At 44.3% G+C, this 15,505-nt stretch overlaps 1 protein-coding gene across 1 annotated transcript in view; it reads right to left on the reverse strand.

The window, feature by feature from the left end:
* Positions 1 to 339: 339 nt before the first annotated feature.
* Positions 340 to 15,505, reverse strand: part of LOC121545588 (plexin-A1) — a 241,020-nt gene continuing 225,854 nt past the window's right edge. The window contains exons 24-32 of the mRNA XM_041856243.2: positions 13,719 to 13,865; positions 13,337 to 13,496; positions 13,080 to 13,183; positions 12,850 to 12,946; positions 7,453 to 7,643; positions 6,603 to 6,772; positions 6,282 to 6,494; positions 5,746 to 5,896; positions 340 to 2,443 (exon numbers count right to left, since the gene is read on the reverse strand). Coding sequence (XP_041712177.1) covers positions 2,348 to 2,443; positions 5,746 to 5,896; positions 6,282 to 6,494; positions 6,603 to 6,772; positions 7,453 to 7,643; positions 12,850 to 12,946; positions 13,080 to 13,183; positions 13,337 to 13,496; positions 13,719 to 13,865 — 1,329 coding nt within the window. The 3' untranslated portion in view covers positions 340 to 2,347. The remainder of the gene's footprint in view (positions 2,444 to 5,745; positions 5,897 to 6,281; positions 6,495 to 6,602; positions 6,773 to 7,452; positions 7,644 to 12,849; positions 12,947 to 13,079; positions 13,184 to 13,336; positions 13,497 to 13,718; positions 13,866 to 15,505) is intronic.

The following is a 15,505-nucleotide window of genomic DNA, read 5'->3' on the forward strand; positions in this document are numbered from 1 at the left end:
AGAATGATGAGAGTAAAAGCCCTGGAGGAGACTAAGGTGAATATTAAATATCCATATATTTTCTGAAATGTAAATGCCTATCCAAATATATGATGTGTTATTGAGACCTGATCCCAATTGATTAGGATATATTAGAATATCACACCAAACAGAACAATAATAAATAAATAAACTTTTCATTTTCATTAAATCCCACCATCTTTGTTGAAGCCTGATGTAGGATAGATGGATGGACAGATGGCCCAAGGTTACATATCACATCTCTAGCCTGTGTGATCCACACGGCTCTCACCAGAGAACTGACCTAAATATTTCAGAGGTTTCTCAAACATTTAGCTGTTTTTTTTTTTGCCTCCATCTCTCCTTTAATCTCAGAGGACGAGGGGGAAGGAATTATGCTTTTTTTTTTTTTATGACCGAAAGGGAATCGATGCAACATATTAAAGGGAGACAATGCATTTCACAAAGGTATCCGATTTCTGAGGAAACAAAAACCGTCAACCAGTTCAAAAACACACAAAGATTGCGCTACATTTCATTATCTTGTCACATCACAGATGCTTGCATTTCAACATATTTGTCTGTTTTTTCATCTTCACAGCAGACTAAAAAAACAAAGAAAAGACAATACTGAATGTTCACCTTCCTTGGCGCTTCAAAACTCCTATTTTTTCTTTTGGATGACACTCGTCACAGATGACGTTACAGAACATAAGGGAAACCCTGGGAGAGTCTACTCTGCTAGCACAACCACTGTTTGGTTTCTGCAGAGTACAAAGAAAACAACTCATACAACTTTCACCACATCAACAACAAAAATTAAACCATCTTTTTAATTACAATAAAATAGAACTGTTGAATGTTGAAGTCACTAGAGTGACAATTCTTGCTCTCATGAGGGGCTAAAATCAGGAGGGATTACTCTTCACTCAAAGCTTTACCTAAAAACGTTGTCTGCAAACCTCTACCTCAGTGTCCACCATGACAGTCTTAACACAGTGATCTATCTGAGGGAAGGGGACAGCGGGAAAACTTCAGGAAGGCTTTGAAAGGGTAGTGGGTGAATTAAACCTTTGCTACATTTAGCCCAATGAATCCTTCTGTGGAGTCTGACTTTTGTGGAACAGCAAAGCCCAGAATATCACAGTACCTTAAGCCATGATATTTGCCTCCCAAAAAACCTTGACGTCCCAGAACAAAAGTAATCTACTTCATTGTGGTCCGGAGCCTGTGCACAGAGGCGTGCATGGTGGTGGATGCAACCAAGAGGGCAGCTCATTCAGGTGTCTGTGAATGTGAGGTTGTCAACACAGGAGGCTGTTTTTCGCTCAGAGTGGTATAACAAAAAACAAGCCTTTGGTTTTTCTAAAAGCCACAATAGCACTGGTAGTATTAAATACAGGAATAACATACCAGCTTTTCCAGTACCATTAAAACAAATGTTCTCCCAAGACGGGAAAGTCCCCAAGACCTAACGATTTGTTGACTTGCTACTAATATTGTTTTGTCATTTAACCTTTTTTTTTTTTACTTTACTCTCACCTTCAGTCACTAGGCATGACAACATTTGAATCATAGCACATTTTATCTAAAGAAAAAGTATTTGCACTAAACAACATTTAAATAAAACATGGCACAGGACAAGTTTTCATAGTTCAGTCTTTGAAATATCAAATCCTTTTCTTTCAAAGTATTTTGTACATTAAAATGGAAAACTTTTGACTATTTTCATTTGTTTCTTTAAAAATGAAGTTGTATTTATATATCTATATATATATATATTTATATCCTCTTCTTTTGATTTAGCTTTTTTGTAAATTGTGCAAATTCAGCAGTAACACAAGTGGCACACCGCTGGAGAGAGTAGGCTGTTGTTAAACACAAGATCAACAACTAAATCAACCAAATCGAAAATAAAATAGATTTGAAAATCAAACCGACGTCCATGAAAGTCTGCTGACGCGTCAGAAGCGTCCATGGGGGGGAGGGGGGCTTTATAAATGAAGTCCTTTCTCCATTGCCCCCCTTATATATATATATATATCTCCTGGCTTCTTTAACCAGCTGCTTCACAGTCGCTGTCCTGTGTGTGGGTAGATGAATCAACACGGAAGACAAACTGAAACCAGTGATGAAGACCGCGATGATAAGACACTTTCTTGGGGCGACAGATGGACGTTAAATGTTTATAAATGAGGGGTTGTTTGGATTGGCCTAACTCTGGTGGGTCTCCAGTGTACTGCTTGTGTCCTTGCAGTCCTTACTCGTTGTGTTGGGGTCAGGAGCTGGGGTCAGTGAGAGAAGGCCTAGCTGCTACCGTCTCCAAACCTCAGTTGCAGGCCGTTCCTCAGCTGGCCAGGGCCATGGTGTCGATGACCTGCTCCAGCTTACTACGCAGTCTCTGCCTGCGAGACTGTTCATCCTTCTGCAGCGCAGACAGGATCTGGGGAGGGAGGAGAGAGAAGAGAGGAGAGAGGGAGAAAGAAGAGAAGGAGAGCGGGAGATGGGTCAATAGATCAGCAGGGTGGATCACCGACAGAGAAAGTCTATCAGAACATCTGTCAGTTTTTAAACAGCTGTTGAAGCAAACATGCCGTGATGGTGGCATGAGTAGGCTATTTATAGGTATTTACAATACCAAATACTTTCATGTAGAAGCATACAAACAGTTGATATCTTTCCCTACAAACACCATATACCTGTTTACTCATGAATATATAAGAAATATACAAGGAAACAGAGGCAGAGTGCTCTCACATCCATAGTTTACCTCGGTATGAACATGGAAAGTTGAACGTCTACTATACAGTGAGGGAAAAAAGTTTTTGATCCCCTGCTGATTTTGTACGTTTGCCCACTGACAAAGAAATGATCAGTCTATAATTTTAATGGTAGGTTTATTTGAAGAGTGAGAGACAGAATAACAACAAAAACATCCAGAAAAACGCATGTCAAAAATGTTATTAATTGATTTGCATTTTAATGAGGGAAATAAGTATTTGACCCCCTCTCAATCAGAAAGATTTCTGGCTCCCAGGTGTCTTTTATACAGGTAACGAGCTGAGATTAGGAGCACACTCTTAAAGGGAGTGCTCCTAATCTCAGCTTGTTACCTGTATAAAAGACACCTGTCCACAGAAGCAATCAATCAATCAGATTCCAAACTCTCCACCATGGCCAAGACCAAAGAGCTCTACAAGGTTGTCAGGGACAAGATTGTAGACCTACACAAGGCTGGAATGGGCTACAAGACCATCGCCAAGCAGCTTGGTGAGAAGGTGACAACAGTTGGTGCGATTATTCGCAAATGGAAGAAACACAAAAGAACTGTCAATCTCCCTCGGCCTGGGGCTCCATGCAAGATCTCACCTCGTGGAGTTGCAATGATCATGAGAACGGTGAGGAATCAGCCCAGAACTACACGGGAGGATCTTGTCAATGAACTCAAGGCAGCTGGGACCATTGTCACCAAGAAAACAATTGGTAAAACACTACGCCGTGAAGGACTGAAATCCTGCAGCGCCCGCAAGGTCCCCCTGCTCAAGAAAGCACATATACAGGCCCGTCTGAAGTTTGCCAATGAACATCTGAATGATTCAGAGGAGAACTGGGTGAAAGCGTTGTGGTCAGATGAGACCAAAATCGAGCTCTTTGGCATCAACTCAACTCGCCGTGTTTGGAGGAGGAGGAATGCTGCCTATGACCCCAAGAACACCATCCCCACCGTCAAACATGGAGGTGGAAACATTATGCTTTGGGGGTGTTTTTCTGCTAAGGGGACAAGACAACTTCACCGCATCAAAGGGACGATGGACGGGGACTTGTACCGTCAAATCTTGGGTGAGAACCTCCTTCCCTCAGCCAGGGCATTGAAAATGGGTCGTGGATGGGTATTCCAGCATGATAATGACCCAAAACACACGGCCAAGGCAACAAAGGAGTGGCTCAAGAAGAAGCACATTAAGGTCCTGGAGTGGCCTAGCCAGTCTCCAGACCTTAATCCCATAGAAAATCTGTGGAGGGAGCTGAAGGTTCGAGTTGCCAAACGTCAGCCTCGAAACCTTAATGACTTGGAGAAGATCTGCAAAGAGGAGTGGGACAAAATCCCTCCTGAGATGTGTGCAAACCTGGTGGCCAACTACTAGAAACGTCTGACCTCTGTGATTGCCAACAAGGCTTTTGCCACCAAGTACTAAGTCATGATTTGCAGAGGGGTCAAATACTTATTTCCCTCATTAAAATGCAAATCAATTTATAACATTTTTGACATGTTTTTCTGGATTTTTTTGTTGTTATTCTGTCTCTCACTGTTCAAATAAACCTACCATTAAAATTATAGACTGATCATGTCTTTGTCAATGGGAAAACATACAAAATCAGCAGGGGATCAAATACTTTTTTCCCTCACTGTATGACATTGCATAGATGAACATTTTATTTAAACAGGTGGATGACGATGGAAGCTGCGAGGGGTGGATATAGAGAGCACAGCTGAGGTCCTGTATGTACTATGGCATTATGGGAACTGGAAGAGGAGGTGCTGGTGGGTCCATCAGAGATAGGTAGTTGTGTACAAGCTGTTAGTGACTCATGCAGGAGCCTACATAATGGAGTGCTAATGCCTCATGTGTTAGTGCTGCTGTGACGGATGAGGGGGGCGAGAGGAGGACCCTGCAGCCGCCCGCATCTGGATAATAAGCCTTAATGAAGGGGAGCGGCTGCTTAAATGGAGGCAGCTGCAGCTGTTGCCTCAAACACAGGAACCAGCACTGCTGAGAGATGAGGGGAGAGGGAGGGGGGTAGAAGTAGGGTCTGATGCTGAGTGGAGATGACTGAATATACCCCCCTCACTTCCACCACCACCATGCTCTCTCCCCCCATGCCCTTTGAAAAGGCAAGCACAGAGGATGCCTGAACCTCTCACAGCACACATTCAATGCACTATAACCGACAAGGTAGAAGGAATTGTCTGAGCAGAGACACACATTGTTTACGTGATTTTGAAGGCCACGGCAGACACTCTCTCAGAGTGAGTACAGTACAGTAGCTATCCTAGCATTGCCTTCCTCCCTGGCTGGCTGGCTGGCTGTCCTAATGGCTGGGAGTGGATAGAGTGGAGGGAGCTTCTGCTTCTGCACTACCTCATTATCTCTCAATTTCCACAGCCCAGTCTCCGTGAGTCACTGACTTTAGCCCTTTCCAGGCTCTGCTCAGCTCTCTGAGAATTAGCACTAAGTGTACAGTCTCATTCACATCTCCTGCATGGAGTAGTTACACTACACTGGCTCTGCCTCAATGCATAAGCAACGTTTCAAGAATGATTAGTCTGTCTATTTTGGTGGGGAAATATATTCATGCACATGGAATATAATGTGTTAATGAACTCCCCGGAAGGATAGCACATGGGAGAATTAATAAAACACATAAATCCAATGAGGTCCATTAGTTTCATAATATGTACTTTAATTACTTAAATAGCTGCATGCATTTATGGATGCATACTCAGTTATCTTTTAATTGAATTAGAATGCCCACATTCCATTCATCATGAAAACTAGAGGGCACATACAAAGTTATTCTGTCTCACCCCTGTGTTAACATACAGAACCAATGGCAATTATATTCTGATCTCTTCATGCTGTGACTAACATATATTAATAAAATACATTAGATATCTATATTATTAAACTATTATAATGTCTATGATTAATATTGTAATAGCTTAATAATATACTGGGGACTCACCTCATCTTTGTACTTGATGATATAGGAGTAGATCTCGTGCAGAGCGCTCATGCTGTTGAACTGGCTGAGGTGCAGCCGGGACTGTTCAGCCAGGTAGGCACTCATGTCCTGGTCACTGATGGCCGGCATACGGGAGATGTCGGAGTAGTACCTACAGGACAGGAGGGGAGCAGAGAGTGAGGGGGTTAGCATCCTGGACTGGAGAGGACAACTCTTTAGTTGTGTATGTGAAGGACTGGGATGAAAAGGTAAAGGGCTCAATCAAGTACTTGTCAACAACCTTATATATATATATATATATAAAAAAAATATATGCCATTTAGCAGACGCTTTTATCCAAAGCGACTTACAGTCATGTGTGCATTTATTTTTTATTTTTAGGTATGGGTGGTCCCGGGGATCGAACCCACTACCCTGGCGTTACAAGCGCCATGCTCTACCAGTTGAGCTACAGAGGACCACACCTTCATGTCACAAAGCGTTGAAATTGATAATCTTATAGACTAGAAGATAGTTGAGCTCGCTGTCATTCATACCTCTCCACCCAGTTCTTGTAGTTGGGGATATCCTTGGCGTAGAGCAGCTTGTTGGAGGGCGAGTCTTTGCCCAGTTTGTGTTCTGACGTGGAGCAGGAGTCCATGAAGGTCTGGGCCACCACAGACAGACAGGCGTCTGTGATGCTGTTCTTATGGATGTCAAACACAAACTGGGGATTCTTGATCACGTTCACCCAGAACCGCAGAGGCAAACTGGGAATTGAGAGTCATCATGAGAAGATGGATACCATCAACCAAATACACATATACAGAAGAAACAGCCAACCAAACCATTACTATTTGTTCTGTAATGTGTCTCACCAATTGCTCTTCCAGGTGTGCCGTACGTCTGAGTCTGATATGGAGTGTTTGTCAGCCTGCTCGTCCAGGAAGTCAAACATATACTTGATGGCAAGAGGCAGGGCGCTGCCGCGGTGAGCCGTGCTGAAGATGGTCTCAAACAAGTCGTCCACAAACTTCTGCAACGTACCCTGAGGAGAGTAGGGATGAGAGGAGAGAGGCTAAGTGGTCAGAGTTCTTCGCCAATTACACACCTACAGATTTCAAATCAAACAACTGAGATTAATTTCCCCCATTAAGGGGGAGTGGCTGTGGAGAGGATGCCACATTCTGCTCCTCCAAGATCAAATTCCATTCGCTTCTCTGCATCATGCGCCACAAAACACTCAATCCCACAACAAATGACTTGTCTCCTGCTATTTATCCTTCTCTACTCCCCGCATTATATTTATCCATCTTTAAAAAAAATTATGAATCGAAATTGACCACCCAAGAGGCTTGTAAACAGCGTCTAATTTCCATTTTTTTTCTTTCCCTACAATTAGGAGCGAAACAATCAGCTCTGAGGCAGCTAGACGAGAGGAGGAGAGTGGCAGGCAGGCAAGCCCTTTAGCAGGGAATTGTCTGAGGGACGCCAGAAGAATACAGCAATGGAGGCTGAGCTGTTTACATTTTAGTCATTTAGCAGAGACAAGCACATCAAGGGACTACCGAAGAAGATAGGTCCTCTTTAACCAGGAAAAACTCTTTACATATGGAGGGCATTACAATGACTTACTCAACATTCAGATATTAAAGTTGACTTACATCAACAGTACATGTAATTTCTGTAGGTGTGGTATAGGTTGGTCTGGTGTCTATGTAATCTTACCTTCGTGGCGAGCAGACGGGTCAGATAGATCTCAGAGACCATCTTGCTGCCGCGGTCTCCCTCGCGCTGGTCAGAGTGGTCGTGGTTCTTGACCAGGTGCCACAGCTTGGTACCACTCTCCAGGTCGGGCGTGATCATGGGAGTGCGGGAGCGCAGACTGTCTGGACTGCTGGCTGTCCGCAACATGCTCTCTGGATGGAGACGAGAGAGATAGGCACATCAGAACAAAGACAAGGCCATCAGGAGAAAGTCAGGTTAACCTCTACGGGATCGGTGTCCTTGTAGGTGACATATCATTTTCTCTATGGTTATGTACTTGAAAATGTATCAATTGACCAATTCGGCACATTTGGGCAGACTTGATACAAAATAGTCCAGTATTGCAATGCTTCACTTGATCAATCTGAAACTTTGCACACACACTGCTCCCATCTAGTGGTCAAAATCTAAATTGCGCCTAAACTGCAATATTATATTGTGGCCTTTCTGTGTGCATTTCAAAGATGATGGAACAAAAAAAACTGTTTTTTTGTTTGTATTATCTTTTACCAGATCTAATGTGTTATATTCTCCTACATTAATTTCACATTTCCCCAAACTTCAAAGTGTTTCCTTTCTAATGGTATCAAGAATAGGCATATCCTTGCTTCAGGTCCTGAGCTACAGGCAGTTAGATTTGGGTATGTCATTTATGCGAAAAAAAGGTTCCGATCCTTAAGAGGTTAATCAGGAACACGCAATGCAGAGGTCTATAGGGGTCAATGGAACAAGATGACCAGAACAGAACAGAACACCAGTCTGACTCCCTGGTTCCATGCAGGCCCCCAGTGTCCGGTCTGGAGCGTGAAGTCACGAGCTCGGCTGGTGCCAAAAGCACTGGTCTTCCCTAGAAAGCCTATGTAAATTACAATCGGCATTCAGCAATATGGCACGCTTCAAATTCAAATACGTCATGCGCCATCAGGGGTTTCCATTGGAATACGTGGATGACGTCAGTGCTATCACTATCTACTGGTTTTAATGTTTATGGTTCCATGTGCTATTGTGTTATGAGAACTTCAACTGTGACACACTTGTTTAATCACACATTTCAGATCAAAATGTTGCTTTAAAAATGTGTATTGATCTGACCCTTGCCAAGCGCTGCACGTAGTGTACAAACATAAATTAGAAAACAAACATATTTAGTCTGGTGAAGAAAGGGCTCTATGGGCTGTCTATATCTGGCAGTCATCCAGCCAGAACAAAGACTGTGCCAGCTTGAGGAGCAGAGTATCAGTTTGTCTGTCACAAGGTCACAACCCATAATCCACTGGGACCTGACCTCTGAGATGGAGAGAACATTAATGAGCAAGACAACATATCCCTGTAGCCTCTCCTATTATATAAACTCCTATTGCACATCAGAAAGGTGGATGGATGGTGAGAGAAATGATTAGGCCTCAACTAAGGAACGAGGAGCGATGGCTAACTCATTACACTCAATTGGCAGACTATAACTAATTAGCGAAGTGGGAGAACGAAAATGGCGCACCTCTTCTTCATTGTGCCAGGGCCGAGAGAGGAGATAGGATAGAGAATCTGCTTTCTGTCTTATCTTCTTCAACAGGTTTTTACAACCAGCCCTTCCATCTCCATCTCGTCCCTCTCCCCACCCCAAATGACCCATAATGTTAGAGTGGTGGATATAATAGAACCCATACACAACACCAATATCCTCCCTTCCTGTGGTACTGTATGAGTCAGGCTGTACAGGCTCCATTGTGTGAGTTTCTGTCTCCCTCCTCTCATCTCGTCTCCTCCCGGGGGCCGCCTGCCTCCATGCACTGCTTCATTATTAATGGTGTGAGTGTCAAACTTCATTACGGGAGACCAAAGAGATGCCTATCTGCCGTGTTCCTCTTATCAGCCAGCCTGCTGCAGTGGCAGCCAGCATGGGAGGGAGGGAGGCTGCCTGGAGAGGAGGGAGGGAGGCTGCCTGGAGAGGAGGGAGGGAGGCTGCCTGGAGAGGAGGGAGGGAGGCTGCCTGGAGAGGAGGGAGGGTGGCCAGAATTCAGGTGTATGGAGGGAGGGATGAGAGAACGGAGGGAGAAAAAACAACTTCAATCTATCTCTATCAGACTGTCTGAATGATAGAGTGACGCTGGGGGCTTCTGAGCTTCTGAGTGTCTGAGCGCAGGGAGATCACCCTGGCTTTCAGGGTGAGAGGATGAGAGAAGTGAAGTTCAGAAACTCAATGACACAGAGAGATGGTGCTGGAAACACTGCTAGACTAATGTGTGTCAGTGCTTCTTGGTTTGTTGTTTCTTTCCACTAGACACAATTAAAAGAACAGTGGGGCATAAGAGCACTGACCTGAATATACCCAATTCATTCTACTGAGATCTGGGCCTGTATTCACAAAGCGTCTCAGAGTAGGAGTACAATTTGCCTTCTAAATCTTAATGAATAACAGGGGGGACCTGATCCTAGATCAGCACTCCTACTCTGAGACAATTTGTAAATATGGGCCCTGTAGTATTTAAACACCGAGACTAACTCCTGCTACACATACAGTTGAAGTCGGAAGTTTACATACACCTTAGCCAAATACATTTAAACTCAGTTTTTCACAATTCCTGACATTTAATCCTAGTAAGAATTCCCTGTTTTAGGTCAGTTAGAATCCCCACTTTATTTTAAGAATGTGAAATGTCAGAATAATAGCAGCGAGAATGATTTATTTCAGCTTTTATTTCTTTCATCACATTCCCAGTGGGTCAGAAGTTTACATACACGCAATTAGTATTCGGTAGCATTGCCTTTAAATTGTTTAACTTCGATCAAACGTTTTGGGTAGCCTTCCACAAGCTTCCCACAATAAGTTGGGTGAATTTTGGCCCATTCCTCTGTCACGATCGTTGAGAGACGGGTCAGACCAAGGTGCAGCGTGGTATGCGTACATGTTTATTAATACGAATAAACACTTGACAAAATAACAAAACAACTAAACGTGAAGCTCAAACAGTGGCTACAAAACAACAAGCCAACCGCGAGTCAAGATCCCACAACTAAGTATGATCCCCAATCAGAGACAACGAGCGACAGCTGCCTCTTATTGGGAATCACACCCGGCCAAACATAGAAACATAGAAATACAAATACTAGAATCCAACATAGAAATACCATAACATAGATCTCAAACTGAACTCACACCCTGACCCAACCAACAAGAGTTCTCTAGGTCAGGGCGTGACATCCTCCTGACAGAGCTGGTGTAACTGAGTCAGGTTTGAAGGCCTCCTTGCTCGCACACGCCTTTTCAGTTCTGCCCACACATTTTCTATAGGATTGAGGTCAGGGCTTTGTGATGGCCACTCCAATACGTTAACTTTGTTGTCCTTAAGCCATTTTGCCACAACTTTGGAAGTATGCTTGGGGTCATTGTCCATTTGGAAGACCCATTTGCGACCAAGCTTTAACTTCCTGACTGATGTCTTGAGATGTTGCTTCAATATATCCACATCATTTTCTTTCCTCATGATGCCATCTATTTTGTGAAGTGCACCAGTCCCTCCTGCAGCAAAGCACCCCCACAGCATGATGCTGCCACCCCCGTGCTTCACGGTTGGGATGGTGTTCTTCGGCTTGCAAGCAACCCCCTTTTTCCTCCAAACATAACGATGGTCATTATGGCCAAACAGAGATATAGGACACGTTTTACTGTGGATATAGATACTTTTGTACCTGTTTCCTCCAGCATCTTCACAAGGTCCTTTGCTGTTGTTCTGGGATTTATTTGCACTTTTCGCACCAAAGTACGTTCATCTCTAGGAGACAGAATGCGTCCCCTTCCTGAGTGGTACGACGGCTGCGTGGTCCCATGGTGTTTATACTTGCGTACTATTGTTTGTACAGATGAACGTGGTACCTTCAGGCGTTTGGAAATTGCTCCCAAGGATGAACCAGACTTTTGGAGGTCTACACATTTTTTTCTGAGGTCTTGGCTGATTTCTTTTGGTTTTCCCATGATGTCAAGCAAAGAGGCACTGAGTTTGAAGGTAGGCCTTGAAATACATCCACAGGTACACCTCCAATTGACTCAAATTATTTTCAATTAGCCTATCAGAAGCTTCTAAAGCCATGACATCATTTTCTGGAATTTTCCAAGCTGTTTAAAGGCACAGTCAACTTAGTGTATGTAAACTTCTGACCCACTGGAATTGTGATAGTGAATTATAAGTGAAATAATCTGTAAACAATTGTTGGAAAAGTTACTTGTGTCATGCACAAAGTAGATGTCCTAACCGACTTGCCAAAACTATAGTTTGTTAACAAGAAATTTGTGGAGTGGTTGAAAAATGAGTTTTAATGACTCCAACCTAAGTGTATGTAAACTTCCGACTTCAACTGTATTTCTAGTGGAGGTGTTAAAACCAGTGATGACCGAAACGAAAACGGAACCAGTGTGACTAAGATTGGTCTCCATGCCAACGACCTTGTCAACCCAGTATCAGCTTGTTCACACCAGAACATTTTCTCCACTGTAGCCACTCTCCCAGCAGCCAATAGTACTCCTACTTCTATTGGACTTTCATCATGAGGCTCTGCTGTAGCCGGCCGCAACCGGGAGACCAACAGGGCGGCGCACAATTGGCCCAGCGTCATCCAGGGTAGGGGAGGGAATGGCCGGCAGGGAGGTAGCTCAGTTGGTAGAGCATGGCGTTTGCAACGCCAGGGTTGTGGGTTCGATTCCCATGGGGTATGAAAATAAAAAAGAATAATGTATGCACTAACTGTAAGTCGCTCTGGATAAAAGCGTCTGCTAAATGACGTAAAATGTAAATGTAAAATGAGGCTGCTACTACTGCTGCTGTTGCTACTGCTGCTTGAGTGCCTGTACATTTCCTGTCCATTGGTTTTCTGGGGGAGAGTGGTGGACGTTTACGTCTGCTCTTACAACAGCCAGGGCTTGGCTATTCTCTCTGTGGACTAACAAACCAGCCTGGCTTTCACTGGCCTGTCAGCGTTGCTATCGTAACCCCTTAACACACAGACACACTTGAGGAGAGAGAAGGGAAAACAACAAAGGTGAAAGCCCTCGGAAAAAAGGCTTTTGCCAGAGAGCTGGTTACACTGTTGTGATGTACAGCTGAGGCTGTGTTCAGAGGTGTGTCTGTGTTAGCTATTGGTCTTCAGTCTCTGGCAGGAGGAGTGAGGTGTCTGATGTAATGCCTGTTATTTCCTAGATGGTGGAAATGCCTCTTAAATGGTGTTGGCTTGATATTGGTGGATTTATGGTTCTCTCTATTCAGAGAGGCTGAGTCAAATCTTGCTTACTATCAAGAAAGACAGAGAGGGAAAGACAGAGATTGAGAGAGAGATTGAGGGAAAAAGAAAGGAGAAAGAGAGACTCGCCATATCTGCTGAGAGACTTTGTGAAGGTAGAGGAGTTGGATATGTTGTAGGCCGAGTTCTGCTTTGGCACCAGAGCGATCACTGAGCCGTCCGTCACCTAAAAGGATTGAAAAACAAAGGGCTGTCTTGTAAATGTTGTCTTGTCAATCACTCCATGCACTGTCTGTTTGCATAGATATAACCACACTATGGCAACCCCAGCCCACTCACTCCCAGCCCTCTGCTCTCACCTGATAGTGGGCCAGTGTGTTGAGGCGTTTCCAGTCATTATCGATCTTGGTGGTGACATCCTCATCCTGAAGGATGATTCTGGCCATCCTGCCCTGACGCCACTCTGTGAAGAGAAGATGAGGATGAGAATTGAGCGGAGACAGGCAGACAGACAGACAGGCAGGCAGACAGGCAGGCAGACAGGCAGGCAGGCAGCCCCGACACACAGTAAACACAAACACACACACACACACTCACTAAGCACTGGTCTTCTTACCCAGGTCCATGTCCCCAGCCTTGGGTCTCTGGGAGTAGGGGCTGCCCTTGTAAACAGCATCCAGCAGCTTCTCCTTCACCTGGGTGATGGTGTCACAGTTCAGCCCCTTCACTGTCACCTCCGAGGCGTTCTCGTTCTCCGGGTTCATACAGTGGAGAGTCTGGCAGGGGAGGGAGGGGAGCAGAATTAGGTTCAGCTCTGTTCAGTTAAATAAGTTGGCATTTGCAGCTATTCGAATTGACTACTCAAGCAGCAAGCACTAATTAGGGTCACTGAGGTAATGACAAATCCTACAAACCTCACTGCCTTCTCAAAGGTAAATCATACATTTGATTAAAAATCCTCATCGTCCTGTAAAATATTTCTAGTTGACAGCACTCACCAGGGTCTTGTAGTCGATCTGCTGTCTGATGAGCTTGTCCTCACTGAGGGAGTAGCGAGCCTCTCCTGTGATAGAGTCTATAGGCCCCTTCTCCATCTGCTGCTTCATGGCACAGTACAGCATGAACAGAGGCTCACCAGCACACTCCTAGAGACAGGGACACAGACCATCAGTGAGAGGTACGGGCTGAAGCTTGGGACCAGTGGCCTTTAGGATTAAATTGAACAAAGTCAATGCAATTGCTTAACCACATGTATCTACACTGAGTGTACAAAACATTAAGAACACCTTCCTAATATTGAGTTGCACCCCCTATTGCCCTCACAACAGCCTCAATTTGTCAGGGCATGGGACTACAAGGTGTCAAAATCATTCCACAGGGATGCTGGCCCATGTTGACTCCAATGCTTTCCACAGTTGTGTCAAGTTGGCTGGATGTCCTTTGAGTGGTGGACCATTCTTGATACACACGGGAAACTGTTGAGCGTGAAAAACCCAGCAGCGTTGCAGTTCTTGACACACTCGAACCGGTGTGCCTGGCACCTACTACTATACCCCTTTTTGTCTTGCCCATTCACCCTCTGAATGACACACATACACAATCCATGTCTCAAGGCTTAGAAATCCTTCTTTAACCTGTCTCCTCCCCTTCATCTACACTGATTGAATAGGATTTAACAGGTGACATCAATAAGGGATCATAGCTTTCACCTGGATTCACCTGGTCAGTCTATGTCATGGAAAGAGCAGGTGTTTTGTACACTCAGTGTATATCTTAACAGGTATGCATTTAACACGACATTTGTTGGCAATGAGGCAATGCTATTCTCCTGTATCTTCTCACTGGCCTAATCGACAGAGCGCTAGGGTGGTCTAATATAAATGTTTCCTGCGTTTGCGCTATCACGGGCACTTGCCAATCAATAGTGTCATTACCCCCAGCTCAGACCCAAGAAAAACTCACCCCTCTTAAAAAGAGAAATAGTTTAAAGCAGAGTGAGAGAGAGGACAGCCAGGTGGCAGCTGAGGCTGAAACTAATACGAGGTTAACGATTGAGAGGAAGTGCTTAGGAAGCCCTTCACCATGTTAGAAATGCATGGGCTGTAGGAGAGAGAGAGAGAGAGAGAGAGAGAGAGAGAGAGAGAGAGAGAGAGAGAGAGAGAGAGAGAGAGAGAGAGAGAGAGAGAGAGAGAGAGAGAGAGAGAGAGAGAGAGAGAGAGAGATCACTCTAAGTGCTTGATAGGCATAGCATTTATCTCTCCCACTTTAAAACACACTCAAAACTCCTTACCTCTTACCCTCTCTCCGCCATTTATCAGCAATCAAAAAGTTGATATCTTTAAAGCGGAAGGTGAGAAATAAGCACATGCATAAGTATCCAGATTTCTCTATTGAGGCTTATATCAAATGCAAGTGATTTGCTTATTTTAGCATTTTATGAAAGTACAGATTCAGAGCTTCAAAATGGTTGGAGGAAACATGGGAAAGTAATGCTGCTTATCCCACTTAAGTAGGAGAAAATGCCCTTTGAAAGAATTTGATGAGATTTTTACACTTCCTAGAGAGATCTTTTTTTTTACATTTTTAGTCATTTAGCAGACGCTCTTATCCAGAGCGACTTACAGTTAGTGAATACATATTTTTTTTATATATACTGGCCCCCCGTGGGAATCGAACCCACAACCCTGGCGTTGCAAACGCCATGCTCTATCAACTGAGCTACATCCCTGCCGGCCATTCCCTCCCCTACCCTGGACGACACTGGGCCAATTGTGCGCCGCCCATG

Source organism: Coregonus clupeaformis, chromosome 30 (assembly GCF_020615455.1).
Source record: "Coregonus clupeaformis isolate EN_2021a chromosome 30, ASM2061545v1, whole genome shotgun sequence".
NCBI lineage: Eukaryota > Metazoa > Chordata > Actinopteri > Salmoniformes > Salmonidae > Coregonus > Coregonus clupeaformis.